General features: G+C 42.0%; 1 protein-coding gene across 9 annotated transcripts; it reads left to right on the top strand.

The window, feature by feature from the left end:
- The first annotated feature begins 82 nt into the window (after positions 1-82).
- ATG13 (autophagy related 13) lies at positions 83-23,838 on the top strand. 9 transcript variants are annotated; one of them, XM_088166887.1, is made up of 18 exons: positions 83-222; positions 5,756-5,837; positions 6,702-6,782; positions 7,404-7,523; positions 8,040-8,086; positions 8,643-8,783; positions 9,647-9,687; positions 10,222-10,318; positions 10,663-10,761; positions 11,483-11,573; positions 13,890-13,988; positions 15,175-15,258; positions 16,366-16,499; positions 17,674-17,791; positions 18,523-18,600; positions 18,905-19,021; positions 19,461-19,589; positions 20,816-23,838. In XM_088166887.1, exons 2-18 carry the CDS (start codon positions 5,769-5,771, stop codon positions 20,891-20,893), a joined length of 1,623 nt encoding a protein of 540 aa, XP_088023013.1. In that variant the 5' UTR covers positions 83-222; positions 5,756-5,768; the 3' UTR covers positions 20,894-23,838. The 9 variants fall into 9 exon arrangements, with proteins under 9 accessions (XP_088023013.1, XP_088023012.1, XP_088023015.1 ...); XM_088166886.1 differs by having other exon boundaries at positions 84-222; positions 15,148-15,258; XM_088166889.1 differs by lacking the exon at positions 10,663-10,761 and having other exon boundaries at positions 84-222; positions 15,148-15,258.
- Positions 23,839-25,676: the final 1,838 nt, after the last annotated feature.

Genomic DNA, 25,676 nt, shown 5'->3' with positions numbered 1-25,676 from the left:
ACTCGCGGCGAGACCCCCGGGCCGGGAACGAGGAGGAGGAGGAGGGGCGCCGGCCGGAGCCCCGGGGCGGCTTCGGGGCTTGGAGGCGGCGGTCGCGGTCCCGGGGCCGGGGGGCTCTCCCCGTGCCCGGTCGGGGCGCGGAGGAGGCGCCGGGTCGCGGCGGCGGAGCGGGCCCCGCGCGGGATGAGCCGCCGCGCCGCCAGCACTGCCGGCCCTGCGCAGGTACCGCGGGGCCCCGCAGCGCAGGGCTGGGAGCAACGCGAGCCTGCGGGAGGCCCTTCGAGGGGAGGGGGCCGCGACGTGGGTTTTAAGCCTTTGGCTACGGCTTCGTGTCTCCGTTTTACTTTGCTTCGCTGCGCGCGGGGGTCGGTTCCCGACAGCCGCGTGTCGGTTGCGATTCGTTTTCCTAACGACTGGCGGTTGTCAGTGGAGCCTGGGAAAGATGTGGCCCGCTGTAATCTCAGCAAGTGGTCATTTAAAATCAAAATGCTTCAGAGCCTGTTGGAAGTAGTGGAATGTGAGAGCCCACTCTCCATTGTATAGCGTTCCTGTAAGATGCGAGTTTGTGGTGTGCTTGGAAAGGGCAGAGGTTTACAGGTGGTCGTAGCTTTCTTTCCTGTTGGAACTGTGGCTCTTAGGGCACAGTCAGTCATTCCCGTGGATTCGATGGGAGCAGAGACACCTTCTATGTCAGTGAACAGGTAGAAAAGGGAATATTTGGACTGAGCCTACTAACTGCCTACTTACAATCCGAAAAGCAGTGTGACTAGGCACATACCAAGGGGAAAAACATAGCAAATTGCTGCCTTAGCTGAAAATTAGTTGGCTGTCCAAACAAAGTTTAGAGCATTTCCAAATTATTGCAGGAGTGGCCTGACCTGGAAGGGACCCTTCCTTCTTTTGTCAAGAAATAAGTCTTACAGATGGGCCAGGCTGTCTGTAGCTGTCCAGAAGGATCATACAGGATCACTTTATTTTGCTTAAATGGTATTGTATAATCTTAATATTTCTGAATGTGTTCATACAATAGTTGAGAGGTGGTGATTCTGTTGGTAGTTATAGTCCAGGGTATGTAGAAGCAGATTCTGGTTTAGTCTGTATACTTTGGCTTGACAAACAAACTGAAAGAATGGACCTTTGAACTGATACCATTTTTAGATCTTAGGGAAGTACAGAACGTAACTGCTGGTCAACAGGAATTACTTAATTTTGTTTCTAAGTCAGTGAGCTGGCAGTGCTGCCTTTGGTAAGGTATTTACTAAGCTGCAGAGTCATTTTTAAAGTGAATCTGTTTCCTGATCAGGAGGGAAAACTACCTCTTTATCAGTCAAAACCTGAACATATAGTGAACTACAGAGCCTTTGATTACATAAAAATGTTTATATTATATACAGCAGAAACAGTTTTTCTGCTAGAATTTAATCTTTAAAAATCCATAAACTTTAAAGAATGGGAGTGTCACACCTTAGAACTGTTTGTTACTTCTCCCTAAATTTCTGACTAATCGACTAAGAAGGCAAAATGGAGATGAAATAATTCTAGGATACTGGAGTTTGACTTGTAGGCCCAGTCTTGAAACAGAGCACTGTGTTTATGAAGATCTTTTTATAGTTGCTTATTAGTGTGCTCAAAATGCCTGCTTGCAGTGAAGCTTCTTGCTCATTCAGGGGAGAATGTGTTCTAGGCACTCTTTAAAAGCTTCAAAAACTTCCATGTGGTTTTTGTTTACTGCATGATTCAGTGAGGCTTTTCTGAGCTTCTCATAGAACATCCTTGGAGATTGGATTTGGATTAAAAAAGAAGTTCTGGAAGAATAGTATGGGCAAGGAGCACAGCCAGGTAACTGGGAACAAACATCTGGGATGAGAGCTGTCCACAGCCCTCTCCTTACAGCTACAACCACTCTGGTTTCTTCCCTCTTGTCTTTTCAGTTTCACTCTGGGATAAGAAACATGATTAATTATTTTGCATTGATGAACGTCTGCTTGAAAAGAAAGCAAGATAATTTTAAGTTGTAGCAGTTATGGCTCAGAGAGAAATATAGGTGTTGATGGAAGCAGCCTATGTATGCTTTCCCCAGCAGCAACAATAATGTCTGGTATATGTCAGGTGCTTCTCCTCCTTTCCTGTTTTTGTAGGTGTCAGGGAGATGTACTCACTCAGTTCCCATGTATGAAACACGTAGTGTAGTGCCCGTGATCCCAGGTGTTCCCATACATCTGTTGTGTGCAGGGTTACAGGTGTCTGCCGGCAGCAGGGCTGCTCCAGGCTGGGAGCAGGGCTGGGAACAGGGCTGGGAGCACAGAGCAGGGCTTGGAGCAGGGCTGGGAGCACGGAGCAGGGCTGGGAGCACAGAGAAGGGCTGGGAGCACGGAGCAGGGCTGGGAGCACAGAGAAGGGCTGGGAGCAGGGCTGGGAGCACGGAGCAGGGCTGGGAGCACGGAGCAGGGCTGGGAGCTGGGCTGGGAGCATGGCGTGCCGGTCGCTGTAGTTCCTCTGGGCTCTGCCGAGGCATTAAGGGGAGGGCTCTTGCAGTTCCTTGCATCATGCAAACAGCGCCATCACCTTATGCTGATGTGTCCTTCTCGTCAGAGGAGGGTATAAATAGCAGCAGAGCATTTAAGGCACAATGCTTAGAATGTTAAACTGTTGGATAAAATCTGCCTCAAGCTTGGGAGAAGGAATAAGGATTTAGTCAAGAGAGCCACGTGTGGCAGTTCTCCTTTGGACATCCTGTTTCTGATATTTCTGTTCACAGTCTGAAGACAAAGGAATATAAATAAAAGCAATAGTATAAAAATGAGTGGTGCAGGAAGTGGGAGACAAAACAAAAAGCCATATGGACAAGATGCTTGTTGCATCATGTGCTGGCGAATATATCAGTTTACTTAAGGGATTACTTGGTTGAGGGGAAATCAGTCGTGTATTTTTCTAACCTAGACCAAAGGTTATTCCCTTCTAGTTGTTATTCAGTGTAAAATGAGCCAGTGTTTTCCTTGAGTTAAGCATAGGCCTGTGCAGTAGCACTTAACAAGGAGCTGTGCTGGCATTGCAACCTTCAGGACGTGAGAAGTTGATTGAGTTTGGTGGAACAAAGTTTAAAGAATTTCCTTCCTATTCAGGTCAGCTGTGGCAGCTAACCTGAGAATACCAAAGAATTTTTGTAAATGAAAAGTTTGCTGTAATTCTAGCTCCATCTTAACTCTTACCAAGACTGATTCTAAAGATAAACACTGTTCTGAGCCTTAGAAGGTTTCAGGCAGTCACCAGAGGCCCTCCTACAAAAATGAGGAGATATTGGTTGTCAGATGAGAGCCCTTAGATATTTCAGGAGCTGAGTTCTAAAGTCCCAATTTTCCCATAAAATGACTTACTCCTTTCCAGGAAACATTGCTGATACTTTATTCTCTGCTTTGGGCTCTGGTGGATCAACTGTTGCTGGCATTTGGAGCTAGAGAGGTAATGGTATGAATTTCCAAATTTTTCATGAATGTTACAGGTAGTTTCAGATCTTCCAGGAAGAATCCCAGTTCTGCTGCAGCAGGGCAGAACCACGAAGCTCTCATTTTTTGAACCCTCTGGTGGCTGTTTCTCTCCTCTAGATATTTTTGTGTCATTAGAATGAATTCCTGTACTGCTCATAGAGCTATGCTGATGATCATCTTTGTTTCCTTTCCTAACAGACTAGTGAGCCTAACACCTTCCATTAGTTCCCAAGCATCTTGAAAAAGTTGATATCAGAACATTTTTCAAAGCACTCAAAAGTGCTTTTTTTGACATCTCTCCCACAATATCAGGATATATACTTCCTGCATCTTTCTGCAGGGGTCACATAACACTTTTTATATTAAAAAGCCAGTATGATTTTTTTTTCAGTATTTATATGTCAGCATTCTCTTCGCTCAGAAAAACATATTTTTAATGCAGTATTTTATTACCTATATCAGCCAGGTTCGTCAAGTATCTCAGATCTACTCAGCCCTTACACTGCTGTACTTAATTCAAAAGAGTAGTAACAGGTTGTTCTTGCCTGGGGTTTTGTTTGGGGAGGGTTGTGGTTTTTTTTAGTGGTACATGTCTGTAACTAAGGGGTTATTTTTTTAAAGTTTTGAGTACTGCATCAAGCACTTTAAATGCTGACTTCCTTTTGCACTCCCTACAGTGGAAAGGATCTGTAATCTGTCTAGTGGAAGTAAGCCCAGGAAAAGAAAGCATAACAGTTTTAATGAGGAGGTTAAAATGTCCAAAGGATAATTTGATAATGCATCTGATGTTGAATCACTTGTGTTGTTAGTTTTCAAATTATAATTTGTAATGAGAAGAGTTTAGCTTAAAGAGATGTGGTATTAATGTAGCCTAGAACTTTCAATGATATTATATGTCCAGCTTTCTTTTTATAGAGTCATTCAGAAAGCAAAACTCTTTATAAAATGCTTTGCAAATTGCAGTACTCTTATCTTGCAGCCCTGTCTGACTGATGCTCCTAAAGCATTAGGCCTTTACTGTCATGAAGTGTGATATTTTAAATAAAAGCACTGCATGTGCATGGTCATTAAAGATTCTGTATTTTCTGTGTGAACAGGACTATTGGCCCTTTTGCCCTGCAAGCTTAATTTGCATAAAGAGCATACCTTGCTGTAAGTTCAGTCAGTGCTTAATGATTGCACACAGAGTATCGTCATGCACAGCAGCTGCTTGTGCTCCCTGACCTCAGCCTGGCGGCGTTCCTGTGAGGAGCAGCACGTTCCATAAATACGGGATGTCTGACAAGCTGCTTCGGGCTGATTAGCTGTCTCAAAACTGCAACAGGGGTTAAGAGTGAATTAATACTTTGAAGGCTTACAAGCAAAAACTACAAAGAATGCTGCTAATTAAGGTGTTCCTCCCCAATGGTCTCTATATGATTATTAACTTATGTGTGAAGAAACTGAGAGAAGAATTGTGATTTATCCCAGGCCATGTGACATGATGGTGGCAGAAATAGGATTAGTGCCTTGCCCTGCCCTGCTTCAGACGCTGTGCACGTTCATTGTGTTCCTAGAAACAATTGTATTTTGAAAAACAAGGCAGTGTCAATGTGAAAGCTAAGTATTTATTACCAGAGCTTTCAAGAGAACCGAACAGAGGATTTTGGTCTATTTTTTGACAAAAATGTGTCTTTTCAGTTGGTTGTAGGTAAATTTTGTAGCTGTATAGTTTTACTGCAATTACTATTTGTTGAAAGTAAAGAAGCAGTATAGCCTGTTCTGTCAGTGGTTTATTATACAGATTTCTGCTGAAATACCACTGAAATACTGTTCTAAGAATTTCAGGCTCCAGAAAACAATTTGGTTTGGCTTTGACCAGTGCTGATAGCTGAAGATACATTATTTTTGAAGCAGAGACCTCCATGTCTGATGGTTAGCTTGGCATAGAATGCAGTCAGTGTGATGTTGGGGTGTTCCGGTTTTTTTGTTTGTTTGTTTGTTTTGATTTTTAAAATTAAGCAAGCAAAATTGTAGAACTTGTACGGAGTTTTAATTGTGAGCCTTCTTTGTTTTTTTAATTTTTGATCTTTGCACTGACCAGATAAACTACCAATGCAGTTTTATACCTCACACTTACATCCCAAAATTTTTAGACTAATTGGATTTTGACAAGTAGAGGGCTTTGGTGCTTATAATTTTTTTTGAGGTGGCCTCTAATGGCAAATATTTTGAAATCTAAACAGAAAGCTGGAGGAAGACTTCATTCCTAGACATGTTCTATATTTCAGATTGCCATATGCAATGGACACTGATCTCAGTTCCCAGGACAGGAAGGACCTGGACAAGTTCATCAAATTTTTTGCTTTAAAGGTAATTTTTCTCCTTCGGACAAATGCCTTTTCTTCCCTGATAAAAAAAAAAAAAAAAACAACCAAAAAACAAACAATGTGCTTGGTATGGCTAGAGTAACAAGACTGAGGTTTGGGTTTGTTGTTTTTTTGTTTTGTTTTGTTTTGCTGAAAAACACAGCAAGAAAAGCTGATGTCAAATTTAGGAGATTCCTGAGAACAACTAGAAAAACATATTTTCCCCTTTTTTCTACCCTCAAATCCTCTTCCATCCTCCAGAAGCATCCTGCTTTAGAGTCAGTTGTAGGCACTTCACACCTCTGTCAGCTTTGGGTTTCTAGAAGCTTGTCTAACCACCCAGCTGTTAGGTACTCTATTCTGTTGGACTCCACTCTTTCAGCCTAAATTTTTATATTGCATCCAAAACCAATAATACTAGAATGTTCTTTTGAATGATGTTGATATGTAATTATAAAATTATAAAACTCACTTCATACATGGGTGCAAGTAGATAATCTGACAGTGGCTTTGGTATAAATGTACAGATTCATTTGGCTTTAGTTGTCCAGGCTTGAGATATTTTTGTAAATTTTTCTGAATTTTCTGTTGAAAACTGCAAATCCCGATTGCAAAATTGACTTAGTCTCTTAATGTTGTTACAGAGAAAGGTCAGCCTGAAGCGATTTTCCTTCTGAAATTCATTTGCCTGTTAAATATAATAATTTTAATAGATTAGAACTGAAGATCAGTGTAGCAAACTCTACTTCTCTACATCTTGGTCAGCCCTTTAATTTTTTTCACTTGAAGCTTGTGTAGCTCAGACTCTGAACTGAGGGCTGTGCTGAGCCTAAAACATTTCTGTGTGTCCTTTTTTTTTCTATTGCAGACAGTACAAGTAATTGTCCAGGCCCGACTTGGAGAGAAAATCTGTACCCGTTCATCATCCTCCCCAACAGGTTCTGACTGGGTAAGGTCATATTTTTTATGGAGCAACTCCATAACTCTGTGTGTGTGCTGAGAACACCATGTGATTATTATTTACAGTCTTGTGCAGACAATAATAATTATTCATAGAATGGGTACTATATTTAGCTGTGTTCATTGGTGATGTTGCGGGGGGGTTTGGTGGTGGTTGTTCACATGCAACAAATCACTCGGGACTCTTCCAGGCTGATGAGGGGAAAGAGAAATTATGTCTCAGAAACTCCTGCCAGCTAAGGCACAATTCCAAGATCTGCTTGGGGGTGGGGTGATGAGTTCCTATCTGTCAGAAGTCTGCTACTCTGCAATTCAGGACGTTTTAGTAATGGGCTTTATTAAAATTGAAAATACTCAAGATACTCTGTGGGTGAAGATAGGATTGAAATGAGGGAGCAAGATCAAAAAAAAACCCCTTTTAATTAGCAGCCAAGGGAATCTTTGTAAATATGAAAAGTTTGAACCCAGCTTGGAATTTTCTGTTTCATAAATATTTCAGTGGACACTGACCTAGTATGTTATATATGGCTCTGTGAGCCTGTTTGAAATGTACCATCAGGCAATTTTTCAAAGGAATAAAAAAAATGGAACTATGTCTTTGATTCTGCAGTTCAATTTGGCAATCAAAGATATACCAGAGGTTACTCATGAAGCAAAGAAAGCCCTGGCAGGACAGCTGCCCGCTGTTGGACGGTCTATGTGCGTGGAGATCTCTCTCAAAACCTCAGAGGTGAGGACTGAGTCAAAAGAGATGCCCTTTTTTTTGTTTGTGGGTTTTTTTGCCTGAATCTTAAGTCAACTATCAGAGCTCCTGCCCTTTAATCCAAGGCAATGTGAGAATATCTAAATTTTATTAAGTTATGTGATTTGCTAATGAAAAGACATGTATTGTTTAACAGAAGCGATTCACAAAAATCTGAGGCCAAACACATAAATGACACAGCTGCAAAATCTAAATTTTTTAAGAAACTAATTTTAAGAAAATTAAATTCTTAAATTCTTACATTTTAGGGAACTTAATTTCTTAGATCATTAAGAACTCAGGCATTCTGAGGAAGGTGTTCCCTCAGGTGATACAACTGTGCAGGAACACTTCCAGTGCACCTTTTTGTATCATTGCATCACAAGAAAGTGGGAGCCAAGAGATAAATCATTGAGAGATGTGGCCATTGCTGATCAGCAATGAGATTTGAAAAGGTCTGTGTTCTGAAATGAGCCTTTGTTTGCCATCTTTTCTCTGATTCAGGGGGACTCCATGGAGCTGGAAATTTGGTGTCTAGAAATGAATGAAAAGTAAGTGCATTCTTCACATACTGATGTAGTTCTTAGCTGATGAAATGGGCACATGCAGTTAATCCATGGTGATCACTGAGCACATAGTGGCTGTGTGGCCAGGGGCACTTCAGAGGGAACTCCTCTCTTTGTCTAGAGCAGCAGTCAAAGTCTTCCAACACCAGTGTCAAGAAAGTAAACTAGTAATTTAACTCCTTCTTCATTCTTCCATTACAACTAGGAAGTTTCCTCAGATACAAGAATTCATAGTCTCAATAATGACAAATATTTTTAATGTTGAAAAGATATCTCTGTTCAGTAGAAGGCTGCATGGCATTTTTCAGCAATTTCTTCTACAGCAAGTGACTAGGTTGAAGCAGGATTCTTAGCTGGTTGGTCAGTAAAGGTAGCCACACTGGGGCTTTATTTATCGTTTTGGCAATAAAATTAAACAACTGGCCCAGACTAATTTTTGTTTAAAATAAACAAAAGCAACTGTAAACCAAAGCAAAGAACCCCAAACCCAGGAAATTTAGTTGTGGAGAAGAGACTAATTTTTTTCATTTGTGTTCTCTAGGTGTGACAAAGAAATCAAAGTTTCATACACTGTATACAACAGGCTGTCTCTACTGCTGAAGTCTTTGCTTGCTATAACCAGAGTAACTCCAGCCTACAGACTCTCAAGGAAACAAGGCCATGAATATGTAATATTGTACAGGTAAAGCAGAAATTTCTCATTTGAAATGCAAACAGCAGAGACTCTAGACTTGCCCAGTGTAGCTGCAAATGTAGTTAAAAAGAGATGAGTAATAATAAATTATTTGCATAGAACTACTACTGATCGGAGACAGAAGAAAACTTTGGTCTATGTATCACCTTATAGACTGGACTTGAGCCATTGAAAGAAAAGCTAAGCATGGGCTGTGAAGTTTGCCTACCATGTTAGAAAGAGTGAAAAAAAAGTTCTACATGTAATCCCTGGTTAAATTGCTTACTAGCATCCAGTTGTTTAGTGTCTGGCCTGTGTTTGATAAATGCCTCTCTACACTGCACATAACTGCAATGTGTACTTTTGCAGCATAGATTCAGACTCTCTCCTGTAAATCCATTTTAAAGGTTTAAAGATACATCCTGAGAACTCAAAAAGAAATTCCAGCCATTTTCTGATTTTTGCCTCCACTGCTGACTTGACATGTACTTAAGAGCAGGTCTCTTTACAGCACAGTTAATCTTTTATGTTGTGTGATGAGCATCAGGTTTAAGACTCAGACCTATCTGTGACGTTTGTATCACTTCACATTTTTGCTCTGAACTTTAGACTTAACCGCAGAGGCTTAAAAAAGAGAAGTTTCTGACTGGACTACCATTTTCTCTTTCTCCTTCTTTTTACATGACCTGTTCTTCTTCTGAAGCAGCTGTAAGGTTTTTTGAGATGGGCATTCCAGCCATTTATTTTGTGGGTTTTTTACTGAAGAGGAAAAGCAGTTCCAGCCTTTTAACTCTCAAGATTTAATAAGGAATAAGTGTATAGCATTATGTCCCAACTGGATCTAACAGCTTTTCTTTTTCCTTTTCCTTCAGGATATATTTTGGTGAAGTCCAGCTGAGTGGCTTGGGAGAAGGTATGATTAGACAACACACAAACAGAGCAGAACTATGTTTCACTCTGCCTGTCTTTTGATTACTATTCCCAAGTACCATAAGGAAAATTAGTCTGAGGCTTACATATGCTTCTTGTCTGGATCTGCCAGTGCAGCCTTGTGTCACGAGGTGACAAGTACAATGGTGGCACTTGGACAAAGTCTTGGGTGATTGCCATTTTGACTCTAGTGATACAGAACTGAAATAAGAATATGGAATTTTGTTGATAAGGGGCAGGACTGGTAAAGGAGATCATGATCTACGGGGAACAAGAAGCACTTCAGAACAATATTTAGACCAAGAAGCCAGGAAGCAACATCAGAAGTCTTGCAGGGTGAAGCCCACCAGCAAGGCAACCTAGTGTTGCTGTTTAGTTATGGGTTCTGTGTGGTTTTGGAGTTCAGATTGCAAGAGATAATGGAAACACTACTGAAATAAGATAATGTAACCTCAGAATAAAAAAGTATGGCACATAAACAATCAGTGAAACTGATAAATATTCCTTAACTTCACAGGTTTTCAGACAGTCCGTGTTGGGACAGTGGGTACCCCAGTGGGCACCATCACTTTGTCTTGTGCCTACAGAATCAACCTTGCTTTCATGTCAACCAGGTGAGAAAATGTGATCATGCCAGAAACTGTTTTACAATAATTTACTGTTAAACCCCTCATATTCTGAGCCCCCAATTCTTTCCCTTCTGCTTATCCTTTCCTGCTGAGATTCTCTTTCATGAATGCTCTCTCTCACGCTTAAGCCTTGCAGCAAGGGGAGTATTTGGGTAGCCCAGAGCCAGGTTCTAGAACTCCAAATTGTTGATGCATGCCTCGAGTCACAGGACTAAATTGTAAAGATGCTCTGGTCCCATTAAGAGACACAAGGGTTTTCTGTGAAGGCACCACAAATTGGGAAGAGTAGAGAGAAAAAGCCAATAACACCCTTGCTTGTTACCTTGCAGGCAGTTTGAGAGGACCCCTCCTATCATGGGGATTATAATTGATCACTTTGTGGACCGTCCCTATCCCAGCTCTTCACCCATGCATCCCTGCAATTACAGGTGAGGAAATACTGAGTTGAAGTCATGGGCCATGGTAAAGGCATCCATTATGCCCAAATACAGAGCCTTTTCCACTATTCACTGACAGCATGGGAAGGGACACTGGAGAATTAGTGTCAGTAATATTGGTGTAGTTAAATAAGTGATGAAGGGTGACATTTTTCTCCTCACATTGAGACGACTGAGTGTAGCAAGCCCCAGTGTTTTCCCAAATTCTTCATAGTGGACACAAAGGATGTTTAATCTTGGCTGCCTTCAGGAATCTGAAAGTGCAATGGTTAATCCTGATGCAGAACTACGTGTTTAGATACAGGCATCCCTGGATACTGCGGGAAGATCAGTTTAATTTTTCTTTGGATACGAGAGGTTTGTCTTCTCTAAAATGAATGTGAGGGTATTCAAATCAGGAGCAGTGGTGTTGTTTGATAATGGCTGTGTAAACACCAAAGCCAGTAGCACTAGCTGGTATAACAAAAGCAGTACTTAGAAACACCTCTGTTATTTTACATGGGGTAAAAGACAAACACTGGAGGAAAACTGATGTTTTCCCACTTTGTTTTCCTCAGTTCTGGCAAGTAGATGAGAGCCCTTCATAATTCTCCTTTCAACTACACCCAAATACTCTCAACCTCCCTGCAGTGTTTGTCCCAGTGTGTTTTACTATTTGTTTGTTTTAAGGAATATTTCCAGTTAGAAAACATGTCTTTTCTTGCTGCTTTAGAGCTGGTGAGGACAATGGTGCAGTGTACCCCTCAGTAGAAGATTCCCAAGAAGTGTGTACCACATCTTTTTCCACCTCTCCTCCATCTCAGGTAAGAGAAACCAGGCTCTTTTAACTTCTAGATAGAACAATTGCTGTCAGAATAGTTTGCATATTCCTACATCAGCTATTGTGCAAACAGAAGACCTCCTGCTGCTAATTAAAATTAAATGTGTGGGTTACTTCTGTCATTACACTTGAGTAAAATCTACTGAAATTAGATGCTAATTTCAACAAAATTCCAGGGGCCTAGAAGGACTGAATTACTGAGAAGGATTAAAAGAGCCTACTCCTGTAGCTGGGTTGAGGTGTGCTTAAAGAGGATAGCAGTATACTTACACATTTACATACCAATACTGCAAGAGGAGGAATTCAAGACATTGATGCCAGGCAGCCTGAGTAGGAGTAACAGACTGACATTGAGAAAGAAACACTGAAATACCAGGAAAATGATGGAGAAAGACACAAAAAAGACAAAAGCTGTATTTGTTGGACCATCTAAAATTAGTTGGGGCAGCAGGAATAAGTATCGGCAAAAAACTGCCCATGCAAATTTTATTTAAGTTTAAATTTTAAAATAAATAGATAATGGTTTCCTTTTAAATATAAAAGCCCAGAAACTCCCAAGTTCCTTTACTATCTTATGTATTTGACTCCACAGTTCTGTATCTTGAAGACTTGGCTAGAGTTGCAGTTGTCCTATCACTTTAAATATTCAGGATTGCCCAGCCAAGCAGATGGCTCTGCTGACCTTTAAAGACAATCTAAAGACTTCAAATCTCTTTCACAGTCAATGTGAAACATGGAATGAAGTATAATTGGAATTCTGTTCCAAACTGAAATAATTTGCTATGGGTCTTTTCTTCTGCTTCAGAAGAATTAATATGCCTGGTTTAGCAGAATGTATTCTGCTGTATGAATTAGGTAGAAATGAGCTTCTCTTAGGAAGCATTTTTGTGCCAAAGTAATTTCAGGTGACCAGGCATCAGGCAATGTTGAACTAATTAGCCAGCACTCATGGTAAGTCTGATGGAATAAAGCTTTTCTTATTCTGCAATACACAGTTAGAAATGAGTTTGTGGCTGAGTTGTATCCCGTGTTTTCCTAAAGTGGGGTAAATACAAAAGATTTCCTAAGGAAATTTCCACTGGCTTGCTTTTGCCACTGTTACTTAACAGTAGTAGTGTATGTAACTACATTGAAGTTGACATTTCCCCAGGGGTCATGAAGCTTTACTGTCATTGAGGGGGAAAAGCTTTATGAAACCACTTGAACCTTGAGGATTCACATTAATATGAGCCTACTTCTTGCTTTTTCTGTGGCTCATAATTGCCATATGCTGTGCACTTATTTGTAAAGCAACTGCCAGTCTTTGTTACCACAGTTAGAATTGTAGGGCTGCCTTGGTACAGTGGACTTTGAATTAAAAGGGAAAGAAGTTTTCTCCAGCTTTCTGTATGTCCTGTCTAGGTTAATGACTAGGAAAATACCAGGAACCGTGTGATTTTATGGGCAAATTGTGTGAATCTCTACCTGCCTTCTCAGTAAAAGTGAGGCCTAACCTGTGTGATGCAAGGAAATAGTTGTTACCTTCTCTGTGAGCTTGCATGTCTGTGTTTGTGTGTTGTGAAGTAGCCCAAAATTCAGGGGAGTCTGGCCATGAGTAATACCCAGAAATGAAGCTGAAGCTTTCCTCAGAGTGAAAACCATTGGTTGGAAAATGAATGGGAGGAGGTATGGGACTGAACCAGGTTTGGATTGCCCTTTTTGCATTAGCACCCTCTGTGAGACTGTTTACTTCTGGAGTTTTGCTCCTGTTGATGGAGTTCCTGCTTCACATCAGTGTGTTTGAATTGCACTGTAGTCTGAGTCCCCTTTATTGTAAGGGTGCAGCACAGAGCTGCCAAGATAGGATCCCTCAGAAAGCTGGAGGATAGAGAGTATGGAAGGATGGAAAGCGCTGAAATACAATTCATTTGCAAATTTAAAAAAAAAAGTACTAGACTTTTTCTGGCATCTGCTCAGCCTTCTCCAAACTAATTGGCTGGTACCAAATTATAATTAACTGTGGAACAGAGTCTCTGGCAGTTACTTTCTGTCAGGGTTCACTGGAGTCTAAAGTATTACCTGTGTTCAGTGGTTCACTCAGATTGAAAAACAGTCAATTCTTTACAAAATGAATGTGCTTCTGGCAATACTGAGACTTCTGCTCTCTGTGTAGGTGTGGCTGCTGCAGCCAAAACTTCTTCACTAGCATTCAGTTCATCCAACTCTTCATAATTCTTCTCTGAAGTCCTCTCTCTCTTTCTCTCTCCCCCCTCACTCTCTCTTTTCCTTGTTTCCTCTGTTTGTCTGTGTCTGTGCACAGTGTGTTTTTACCGTCACAAAAGCACATTTTCAGACCCCTCCTCCTGTGGTGACGGACACCTTGAAGGTCCCAGTGATGGGACTGGCCTTTTCACATCAAGTGAGTTGTCAATAGAACATGTCAGTAGAGTATCATGGCCAGAAGACAGGTTCTGGCATGACAAAACAAACACGAGAAAATACAAATTTGACAGTGTCGAGTGTTTGTTGTGCATGGAAAAGACTGGTGGACCCACAATGAGCCAGGCACTTTACTGAGACTGGCTTCTTGAATGCATTTGCAGATGAAGCTCTCCCAAAGACAGGACAAGTACTCCTAAAAACACAACAGCTGTCAAGGATTGTTAGTGAAAGACACAGTAGTAAGGCACAATACTGAGTGTTTTCTGTTAACAGCCAATGTCCCTAGAAGCTCTACAGTCATTACAGCTCCACTCAGCTTAATTAGTAAATGTAAATGTAAATTTACTCATGTAAATGAAAGTGCTGTTCCTCATTTTGATCCCTGTAAAGGACATCAGCTTTGGTGCTGCTGGAGCTCACACTGAGCTCTGGAAGAAATGTTCCTCTTGAGGTCAGGCAAGTCAAAACAATAAAGTTTTATCTAACCTGGCTGGGTAGTTTCTGCCTGGGATGTATAAGGAATTTCTCCTGGGTTTCACTGCTTCCAATACTTAATTTCTAAAGCAATCTCACAGGGGTTAGCTTCCCAGTTCTCTTTACCTGGCACATTTATGGGACCATGTATTCTTTCACTGAAGGTATTTGAACGGGTCTGGAAGATCACCTGTTTTAATTTGCAGAGGGAGTAGGTTCAAGTAGTTGATAATTTAATTGTTTTCAGATGAAAAAAATATTAAATATTAACTCTTTAGTAAGTTCACAATGGCATTCATGCATCTGGCCAGTGCCAACCCACTACACCAGTATTTGAAATAGGCCTATAGAGCAGAGCTTCCCTGAGACTGGGTATCATACATGTCAGTCATACCTTGCACAGCCTCCTCCTACATATGTAGGAAGCCAATCTTGTTTTCCTGTCCAGGCTCAGAGTCTCATAGCAATAAGAATTTTTTACAACAATAATCACATTATTGATTCCAGTGAAAATATTGCATCCTTCTGCCAGCCTGAAATGCTGTGCCTGTGATTTTTCATATTCCTTCTTCAATGACTGGTGATTATTCAGGCTGTGGGGCATTCCCCTTCCCTCTCCTCTCTCCTCTCCCTTTGCCCTTGTTTTTTCTCTTCTTTCTTAGCTTTCCAGCTCTCGTCTTTCCTATCAGCCTGCTGCCCTGGGAGTTGGATCAGCTGACATGGGGTATCCTGTACTCTTTGCTGGTGGCTTGAATGCTGCACACCCTCACCAGGTACTTGTAGAGAGTAGAACCAGTATGACTGGTATTGCAGCCATTTGTGTCACTTGTACACCCTTGAGAGTGTACTAGTGAAACTAGTGCATGCATTGGTGTCCTGTCTGTCAGGAATGGAAAGAATGTAAATACAGAGAAATCACAACTTCCACAGGAGCTGGGAATTGGCTCCTCAGCATCCCTGACTTTACTGGGGTATGGGGTCATGTGGAAAAACGATGCCAAGACAGCAGGCATCTGACCTGTTTGCCTGCACCAGCTTGTCACTGATTCCAAACATTGCCTGTCTTACACAGCTGCTGCCCCTGTAGCTGTCCAAGCATAGTTCTGTAAGCTAGACATATGATACACTGACAGTTCATATTGACATATGGTTCATGTTATATTGGTTCATCAGACAAATAAGCCAAGTTGACAGAAGTCTTTCTCTGCTTGTGATACTGGTGTTACACCAGTTTTGCAGACACAATGTTAATAAAATAAAATAATTTCAGTTGGAATGTTCCTATAGTGAGCATCTAGTCCAACTGCCTGACCAGTTGAGGACGGGCCAAGTTAAAGCCTAGTATTAAGGCAATTGTCCAAATGCTTCTTAAAAACTGACAGCTTGGGGCATTGACCATCCCTCTAGGAAAAGAACACTCTTCCAGTTTTTGACCACCCTCTCTTTCTAATGTCCAGTCTAAGCCTCTCCTGGTGTAGCTTCAAACTACTCTTTTCACTGGATCCCAGGGAGAAGAGATTAGCACCTCCCTCTCCACTTCCCCTTCTCCTGAAGCTATAGGGAGCCATGGGGTTGTAGCAAAAGGATGTAAGTTTCTTCTCCTCCATTCCTCCCCATGAAGCAGAGGTTTTAGAGCCAGAGAACTCTGCAGTGTACAACAGGACTGAAGTGGAGTAGAGTAGAAAGGGAGTGAAAAATGACTTTGTATTGTGATAATCCACTCCTACATGACATCTCTCTGAGGCTTATAGAGGCTAGAGGCCAATCATATGCCAGAACCCCCACAACCTATGCCCAGTATAATGGAATCTACTTTGTATTGCACTGTGATGTTGGTTTGATTTTGAGATCTCTTAACTCGACTGTTCTTTCTATCTCAGTTGATTGGTCCAGGCAAAGAAGGGGGAGTTCCCCCAGTTCCTAGCCAGCCAGCACATGGCACTCAAGCTGACCAAGACAGGATGTGCACCCCACTGGATGGAGTCCATTACTCAGCAGCTACTCCTTCTAGCAGGTAGGCTGGTTTTAATGATCCACCACTTTTGCTAACCCATTTATAATCCTATAAGTTTTAACTTTTTGTTTCCCCTTTTTATATATTGTTTATAGTATAACTATTGTCTTTCCATCCCTCAAATCAACTTACAGCTTTCTCTAATTAGGGCTTTTTCAGCCCTTCTCCAAACAAAGATCTTGCCCATCGATTTAAACCTCCTAGTCCATTTTCTATGTAATACATCTTCTTCTATGTCAACTTTATTATCAATTTTATGATTTTTTCAATCTTTCTGCTGGTTTTGCTGATTGTAAAACAAGATGCAGTGAGTTCACACGAGTCTTAAATTCTTTAGACTTAATGTGTGTAGTTACCAAAGCCAGTTGTAGTTACCATAAATCTGTTCACCATTTCAGTAAGAAACTTCAGGCACAAAGTTACTTAACAGAAAACAGTGCAACCTCAAACTGTCCTAAATCAACTCCCTCACAGCTAATTAAATCCTTCTGGGTTTTTTTGATCACCGTATTCTTCAGAAATCGGTCTTGGGGTCACATAGTTGTGAGTCACAAAGATTTTGCTTTGGGGAAACTAAAACTCAGTTGCACTAGCACTTTCCTGGGTATACTATCTAGGTAATCCTCTTTCCATGGGACAAAACTATTTTTTTGTTTTAAAGTTCTGAATACCTGTGGTAGGAAAAAACCCAAAACAAGTAGGTCATGGAAGTACCTAATAGCCATGGAGTGAATTAATCATACTGGGAGTGGCTGTTGTGATGTACCAGACTGCTGCATTTGTAAACTGAGTGACAGATATAATTGTGGTTCTTGCCCTCTCTTCCTGAGAGATCTGTGACTACTGTGTTACTGAAAAAATAGTAGTGATGAACAGGAATTGCTGTGAACATACACAAGTTAAAAGTCCATTTCTCAGAAGAAAAGCCTGTTTCAGCAACTTTACATTCAACTAAATAGTTTTTGTCCAGCTTTAAACAAAAATCTGATTCCGTAGGTGTCAACGTTCCTTTTGTGCTCCTGACTGAGGAGGAAGTTTATGGTACAAGGACAAATTTCTGTTGTCCTTCTTCCAATATGAGGAGTCAATTAAGAAAAATTGAGTCTCAAAAAGAATGTTATTTATCTACCCTGTTTGTGTCAGGAGGCACTAATTATGTATTTCCCTCCCCCAGTGAGGACACAGAAACAGTATCCAACAGCAGTGAAGGAAAGTGTGGCTCCCCACATGACCTTTTGGAGACCATCTTTGTCCGGAAGGTGGGAGCTTTTGTCAACAAACCCATTAACCAGGTAATGAGCAGTAGATCTCCTCAGAGAGCACCATAATACCCTTCTTTTCTCATCTGTTCATACACAGAGGAGCAAAAAGCACTCCAATGCCAGGGCAACCTCAGAGACTGAGAGTGCATAATTTCTGCCTGCTGCATTTCCCTACAAGGTTTTGCCAAGGTGTATTTTGTTTTTCCTAAAATCCTTTTGGGATGTGACAGCCATTGAATTTGCTCCACTTTGTCAACACCCTATTTGAGAATAGAAGACTTGGTACTCCACTTGGATCTCACAGTGATCTGCCACTACCACAGGTCCATAAACTAGGAAAGCTGGCAGCAAGCCTCCCTTCCTTGAAGGAACATGCAGTAGACCAGTTCATCACTAGAAGCAAGCATTTAAATTCAGTTAGGGCAGCTTAGATATCTACTTAGTTCCTAGGGCTGCAGCTCTAGGCCTTTTGGATGAAGGAAGGAGAATTGTTTCAATTTGTAGCAGTTCAGAAATCTTTGCCTATATTATACAAGATATGTATAAAAGTAATCCCACCTCAAGGTATATGTATCTGCATTAGGTCAACTGAGTATCATTTATGGATTTCATACCTTTTAAATGAGGTTGTCAGCATCCTGCCTAACTGCTGACGTGACTTTGGGCCGTTTTTAGCTGGCCTGACAAAGATGTTCAGTATCCTTTTCTGTGCCGGGTAAGCAGAGCATCTTAGTGAAATTCTGTTTGCTAAATCTCCTCAGGTGACCATGGCCAACTTAGACATTCCTTTTGCCATGTTTGCTCCCAAGAATGTTGAGCTGGAAGATAACGACCCCATGGTAAGACTCTTCCAGAGGTATATGTACCTTCTCAGCATCCCTTATGCAAACATCTGTGCTATTCTCTGCTTTGACTACACTTCGGTTTTGCAGAAAATAACTAGTTACTCAGATTTGTCTGGTTTCAAGAAGTCTCTTGTGTTGAATCTTGGGCTGTCTAGACATGCATATAACAGAATGTGTTTGCTGCCCCTGCTCTAGTTAATGCTTACTGTCCAACCTCCTAACTGCCCCCACAGTGCCAAAGTACACAGACAGACATGACTGTAAGATCAGTACTCACCATCTCTGATTTCTTGGGCAGGTCAATCCTCCTGAATCCCCAGAAACGGAATCTCCTCTACAAGGCAGCTTACACTCAGAGGGCTCCAGTGGCAGCAGCACAGGGAACACCCATGATGACTTTGTTATGATTGACTTTGTAAGTGTCCTCATCAGAGCTCTTACACAACATCTGCACCTTAGGTGGGCTTCACGTGCTGGTGCGATGGCAAATGATGTCAAAGTAGTTTTCAGTGGGAGTCACACGAGGGTGTGACAGTCCCAGAACTTCAAAGACACTGGTACCAAGAATCAACAGCTACAAATTAAATAACATTTCAGTTCTCTACTAACATCTGGGCTTGGCACCCTCTCTCTTAGCACCTAGAGGAGCCAGATTCCAAAGACATGTTCTCTGCACAAGTGATATTGTGATATCAAGTGATATTGGCTGTTCTTCAGTTATTTAAGATGCATTATTGCAGCAACAGTTGTAATGCCAAGATGTTTACTGATAGCAGGTAATGACTTTACCTGAGATTATAACAAAAGGGAAGCCTTTGGTCTTTGGGAATTAACAGCAGTGTCTTTGATTCTAGAAGCCAGCATTTTCAAAAGATGACATTCTTCCAATGGACCTGGGGACATTTTACCGTGAATTTCAGAATCCCCCTCAACTCAGCAGCCTCTCCATTGACATTGGAGCACAGTCCATGGCAGAGGATTTGGTATGGAACCCTCAAATTTCTGTTTGTGGGAATCATATGTGGGAATCATTTTATAATGCTCTCCCTATTCCTAGTTTGAAAAAAGTATCTTCATAGAACTGTAGAATAGTTTGGGTTGGAAGGAATCTTTCAAGGTCATCTACTCCAACCCCTCTGCAATGAGCAGGGATATCTTCAACTAAATCAGGTTGCTCAGCCCTATCTAATGTGGCCTTGATTATTTCCATGGATGGGGCATCCACCACCTCTCTGGGCAGCCTGCTATAATTTTTCACCAGCTTCATAAAAAATTTCTTTTATCTAGTGTGAATCTATTCTCTTTCTATTTTAAATCACTGTCCCTTGTCCTGTCACAACAGCCCCTGTTTTCATTTTTCTTAAAGGTCTCCTTTTAGTACTGAAAAGCTACAATAAGGTCTCCTCAGAGCCTTCTCATCTCCAGGCTGAATGACCCCAAGTCTCTCAGCCTTTCTTAACAGGTGCTCCAGCCCTCTGATCATTTTTGTGGCCCTCCTCTGGACTCTGGCCTCCACTGTAACAGTAACACATGTAACACTGTAACATGTCTTTCGTGTACTTTTCAGAAGAGAGACCCTGCCCAAAGGGAGTCCAGCACTAATATATTCCAAATAAATGCAGATTTGTTTGTGGCACACCTGAGCCTCTGAAGCTGGTGTGTTTGTCTTGAAGATGAAGGCTGCCTGCAGCACGTTTGCTCTAGTTATCATTGAAACCCCCCAAAACTAATCCTGCCTCTAGGGTGTCTCACTTGGTGGCAAACCAGGCCTGACTTTGCAGCCTGAGCAGAGTTGGAGTTTTGGTGTGGCTGGTGAAAGTCATGTCTGGGTGAATGCTCTATTAGGCTGTCTGGCATTGTACCATACTGTGGAGAAAAATGAAAATCAGAGACCAGCAACTGACTTGCTAAAGGCAGCAATGTGAGTGGGTTATTGTGCTGCAGCTGGTGGGGATTGCACAAGGTGAGGCCCCAGAGCACCTCCTGTTCCTGCAGAACAAACAGACTCTGGGCAGAGTGCCCTGCTCAGGGTCACTTGCTGGATGCTCCCAGAGGGCTCCTGGTTTTGTGCACGTAGAAAGATGAGCCCAGAGCATTGGCAAGGGATTGCATGTTTAGAAACAGATTTTATTTTTCCCCTAGTGTGTTTAAAACTTCCTTCTGTCTGCTGTGAATGAGCCCTGATCTGCAACTTTCCTTACCCTTCCAGGACTCGTTACCAGAGAAGCTGGCAGTCCATGAGAAAAACGTCAAAGAATTTGATGCTTTTGTGGAAACCTTGCAGTGAAGCTGTTTCCCAGTTCTGCTGCAGCAGTTCTTTCTCCTCAAGGCATCCTGGAGATGACATCAACAAATATCTCTATGCCCCTGCTCTGCCTTTTGTACACATTGACTAGTTCTTTCCATCAACTGAGCTTTCTTTTCTCTCTTCAGTGACAGATATGGCTCATCTGCTGATTCTCCTCAACTTTTCCACATAGTTCTGGACTGCTTTTCCTGTTCACAGTCAGTTTTAAGACTTCAGTAGGGATACAGGAGGCTCAAACTCCAGTGTATGGAAACTTACTTTCTCCTCAGTCTGTGTTCTGTATGGAGGGGCTTTGTGCCAAGTTGCCAGATGCTTCCTTCCTATGGTGTAAGTTCCCTAGGTAGAGCTTCTTGCTAACAGACATTTTCCTACAGTCTCTGATCCTGTAAGAGCATAGAAAGCTTTGGCTTATTTCCAGAGTCTCTGAGTTCAGCAAATTCAACCGTTTGAAGTCCAGGACATCCATTCCACAGAACTGGGCATTTCATCCTGACTTCAGAGTGTGTGCTTGGAGCCCAGGGAGAGACGTCTTTGGGACCTGAATAATACAAGTAACCTTTGTTTTCCTGCTTCTCAGGAACTGGGTCTCTACACAGTGATTTTGTGCAAGGCCCTCTGTTAGGTGGCTGATAAGCAGGAGTGAAACTACAGGAATGCTTTCCACTTTCCTTCCCGAGTGCACTGACACTCGGCCATGCTGAGTTTAACAGTGCTGACTGTTGGCAAGCCTGCACATAGCAGCTGTGATGATGCTGAATTCATAGTCTCTGCTCCTGAAACATAACTGTAAATACTAGGAATCCTATTTCTTTAGGGTTATGTAACTAGGAGTCTTAGTTCAAGATTTTTTCCTCTAATCCTTGCAAGCCTTCCTGCTTTATGGTTAATAGATGATCTTAAGAATTAAAAAATATTTATTGCTTTTAAAGAAACCTTATATTTAAAAGATGTTCTGTTTTCATGTTATAGTGCGGGTCATTCTGTCCTGATCACTGCAGAGAGCAAGTGTGCCATGGAACCCTGACCAGTGAGACTGGGCTCTCTTTGCAGGAAAATATCCAAGATATTTATTTTCTATGACAGACTTGATTAATATTATACTCTGTTTTGGGGACTGTGTGTCCATTACATCCAGTCAGGGCTCACTGATAAAATGAAATGCACACGTCAGTGGAATGGAGTGGCAGTGACTTGGTTAAAAGCTGTTTTCTGATAGGCATGGATGAATTTGTAGTGTTCTTTGGCCATTCAGAAGGCAGCTTCTTTAAAGAAGCACACTTTTTTGGGAAGCTTATGGTACTTTCTAATCAGCTGGCTTTTGAGTAGCTGAAATTTTATTTTTGTAATAATCTGGCCATCGACAGTGTGACTGGCTGGCATTGCTCTATGGGTAATTTGGCTGTTGCATGTCTTCTGCCTCATGTAAGGATGGGAGGAGAAACAGTGACACTAAGCAGAAACTTCAATAAGGTGGGTTTTCTTGTGGTTCTCTCTCCTCCTCCCCCATGTAACTAGAGTAAGCAACTGCAAGACCCCTTACTGTCCAAAGCCACTTTTTTTTCCCCCTTCTTTCTTTTAAGTGGAGTTGTGTTGCTTGAGTAGTGAGAAAGCATCTTCATTTCCTCAGAGTGGCTGAGTAACCAGCCTTCTAGGTGGTGCAGTGTGGCAGCCTCTTCAGCTTAGCTGCATTCACAGTTGGAAGAGATTGCCTGCAGCTGATGGGGGAACCCCAGCTCCACTCTAGAACAGTGTAATATTTCTGTGCCACTGCTGGAGCAAGGAGCCAAATTCAGAACAGAGCTTACTCTCAGGCCAGAGCAATGCAATGCTTTGAACTTTACGAGAGTTTTTTGTTGACTTGTTTGGTGGGAGGCCTTGTAAGTTCTAAAACTCCAGGTAAGAGCTTCATTGGAAAAAGTTACCCACCAGAACCTTTTTATTTTACTCAACCAATTCAAGTTTTTAGCAACCTCACATGGAAATTGCTTTGTGTGTGCAAAGATGCACAAACATTTAAGAAAGCTTCCAAGATGAAACAGTTTTTAACACAGCTTTAGTTACAAGGGCTGTAACAAATACTTGATCCCCATCCAAGAACCACCTTGTTTCACAAGGGTCACAGAAGGGTGCAGGAACACAAGGAATTAATGGATCAACTGCCTCTCACCTGTGCTCAGGAAGTTGGTCTGCCATTTTGTAGGAAGTAGCTCATAGACAGGTGCTTGTCACCTTTAGTCTCTAAAGTGATACTATCTGGGCTACAGAGCAGCAGAGATGAGGCAAAGTGCTGGTTCACACTGTCTGAATAGAGAATAGTTGAGGTTAAAGTTCACCTAGCCAGCACTCCTGCTATGCTCATCTGCTGACAAGCTGTAGAGCTGGCAGGGAGCAGTGCCATTCTTGTTAATCCCACCCAGGAGGTCAGGGCTTGTACTTGTGCTCTTTATTGATGGAGTTCCTAACGTGGCTACAGCTCTCACATCTCATAAGGCAGAATGTCACTGTGGCACGTTTTCTTCTCTTCAGAAGGCTGGAAAATTGCCTATATAAGCTGCTAGTGTTGAGCTGGATGGCCACAGCAATAAGAGATTCTCCAGGGCTGAGTTACCTGCCTCTTCTCTGGACATTCCTCAGTTTCAACACACAGATGCTACATCTAGGCTCTGAGTTCCCTGACACTGCACAAATGCTCTGCTTCAGTAAAGATCTAGCTGCTGCTGTGGCCTGCCACAGATTGTGTTATGAAGGCTGTTTATTTTAGCAGCTCTCTGCTCAACTCAATATTAAGGACAGTATGTATGTAGCTGCTGATTTACAGATACTTTGGGTGGAGAGGAAGGCTCCTCAAGTGTATTGTTTTGGAAAGTCTCCGGTGTACTTCAAGTATTCAAAGAATTTCCAATAAAACTTTTGTGTAAGCAAAACTCTTCTGCATTCTTCTGTGTGTACCAAGAGGTCTGGGAGAGTCGCAGGCTCATGCTCGTTTTCCAGGAAACAGAGGGTCAGGGGCCTGTCAGTGAATGCAGAACAGAGCAAGTTGCTGTTTCCATCAGAGAGGGCAAAACAGACTCGTGCATTATAGTTGGAGCAGTCAGTGGGATCCTACTGAGATCATCCTACTGGAAGGACAGCGAGGGACACACAGAACAGGTGCCTGAAGGTGCGAGGAACAGTCATACAGTGTTTGACCCTGCTGACCTCACCAGTGAATTGGGAAACTGAAATATTAACTCGTCTCCAGAGGAAAGGGGTGGGAAAAGGGGAAAAAATATACCTGAAGAATTTGCATTGTACATAGTGGTACTACATGCTTAAAGCAGCATAGGTATGTTTTCAGTTGACAGGAGAGATGGCAGAGACTAATAAACTATGGAAAGAATAACCAAACTTAACAGCTGTATTCTAGTATTGATAAAAGTTAACCCTGTATAACACACAATGGTGTGGCATGGTGCCAACACCTTCCCCTTAAAGGAAAGACAAGATTATAAAAATCTGTGTAGTAATAACAGCTGCTGATTTAAGCTGCAGTGTAAAGGCTGTCTGCTTATTATAAAAAAAAGACATGGTGGATAAAATGGCAGAAATAGGGGGGTAAAAAAAGAAAAATGACTCTGTGTATTAGAAGCTTCTATGAAGGGAATATTCCAGCTTGGGATACAAGGGTAACTAATAAAAGCAATATTTTCTTATCTTGAGAAGGTAACACGGTAAACTGAACATCCTACTGCAATCTTACAAATACCAATCTGTCTACATTATCTGCACGTATACATGTGTATTTATGAGTGTCATTTCATGAACTTAAAAAAAGTACAGTGTCAAGACTCACAGAAATCATCCTGTAGGATCTGGGCTTACTACAGGGCTTTCAGTATTCACCATTTACACCATGTCACCAGTAAGACAAGGGATTGGAAAAAACATCAGGAAATAAGTGAGAAAATAGAGAAGTATGATTAATCACCAAGGTCATGAACAATTAAATACCATCTCCTTGTGAGCCTACTGCATGAATAAAAAATGTTCTCAGAACAGTGTCCATAAAGCCAGGGGGCAGCTATTCACGAGAACGTGTCCAGTTGCAATGGTGTTCACACTGCATTCAGTACTGCCCATGGTTGCACATTAACGTAGGTCCTGCCAACACCAGCTCCCTGTCAGGGACAGATGCACCTGCTGTTCAGCTCCTCTGAGCTGATGTTGCTACAGCACAATGCCAGGCAGGTCACAAAGCTCAGAGACAGGACCAGCTGCTACACTGAGAGGAGGTTTGAGATCTCACTGTATAAGTTGGCTTGTTAACCACGTTGACCCCATTACAGGGGCCATGTCAACATGCAGGAGGGGAACTGGCAACACTGGGAAGCCCTTAACTGGACAATTTATGAACAGTAAAAACTGGCAAGCAGCACAGTTTAGACATGCAAGTGTCGACAACAGCATTAACACATCACCCTGACACATCATCACTGACATCCCAGCAGTCATCCCAGCTACTGCCCAATGCTGATTGTCTTAGCTCCAGTGATCTCCATTTCACTCCTAATTCTTCCATCCTAGCCAGAAAGCTTACTGATGTAACAGGTAAATTGCAGTCTTTAGGAAAAGGAGGTGAACTGAATATGGATCAAGGGGAGCATGGTGGTCCTAACGAGACTACTGTTCATCAAATTACCAATCCACATACATTGAAATGTGAAGGTGCAGGCTTCTGCTGCATGTATCACCTGGCTACAAGAGAAATTTAGCCAGATAATCC

This window comes from Sturnus vulgaris, chromosome 6 (assembly GCF_052056855.1).
Source record: "Sturnus vulgaris isolate bStuVul1 chromosome 6, bStuVul1.hap1, whole genome shotgun sequence".
Taxonomy (NCBI): domain Eukaryota; kingdom Metazoa; phylum Chordata; class Aves; order Passeriformes; family Sturnidae; genus Sturnus; species Sturnus vulgaris.
This window is presented reverse-complemented; position numbering and strand designations above follow the sequence as displayed.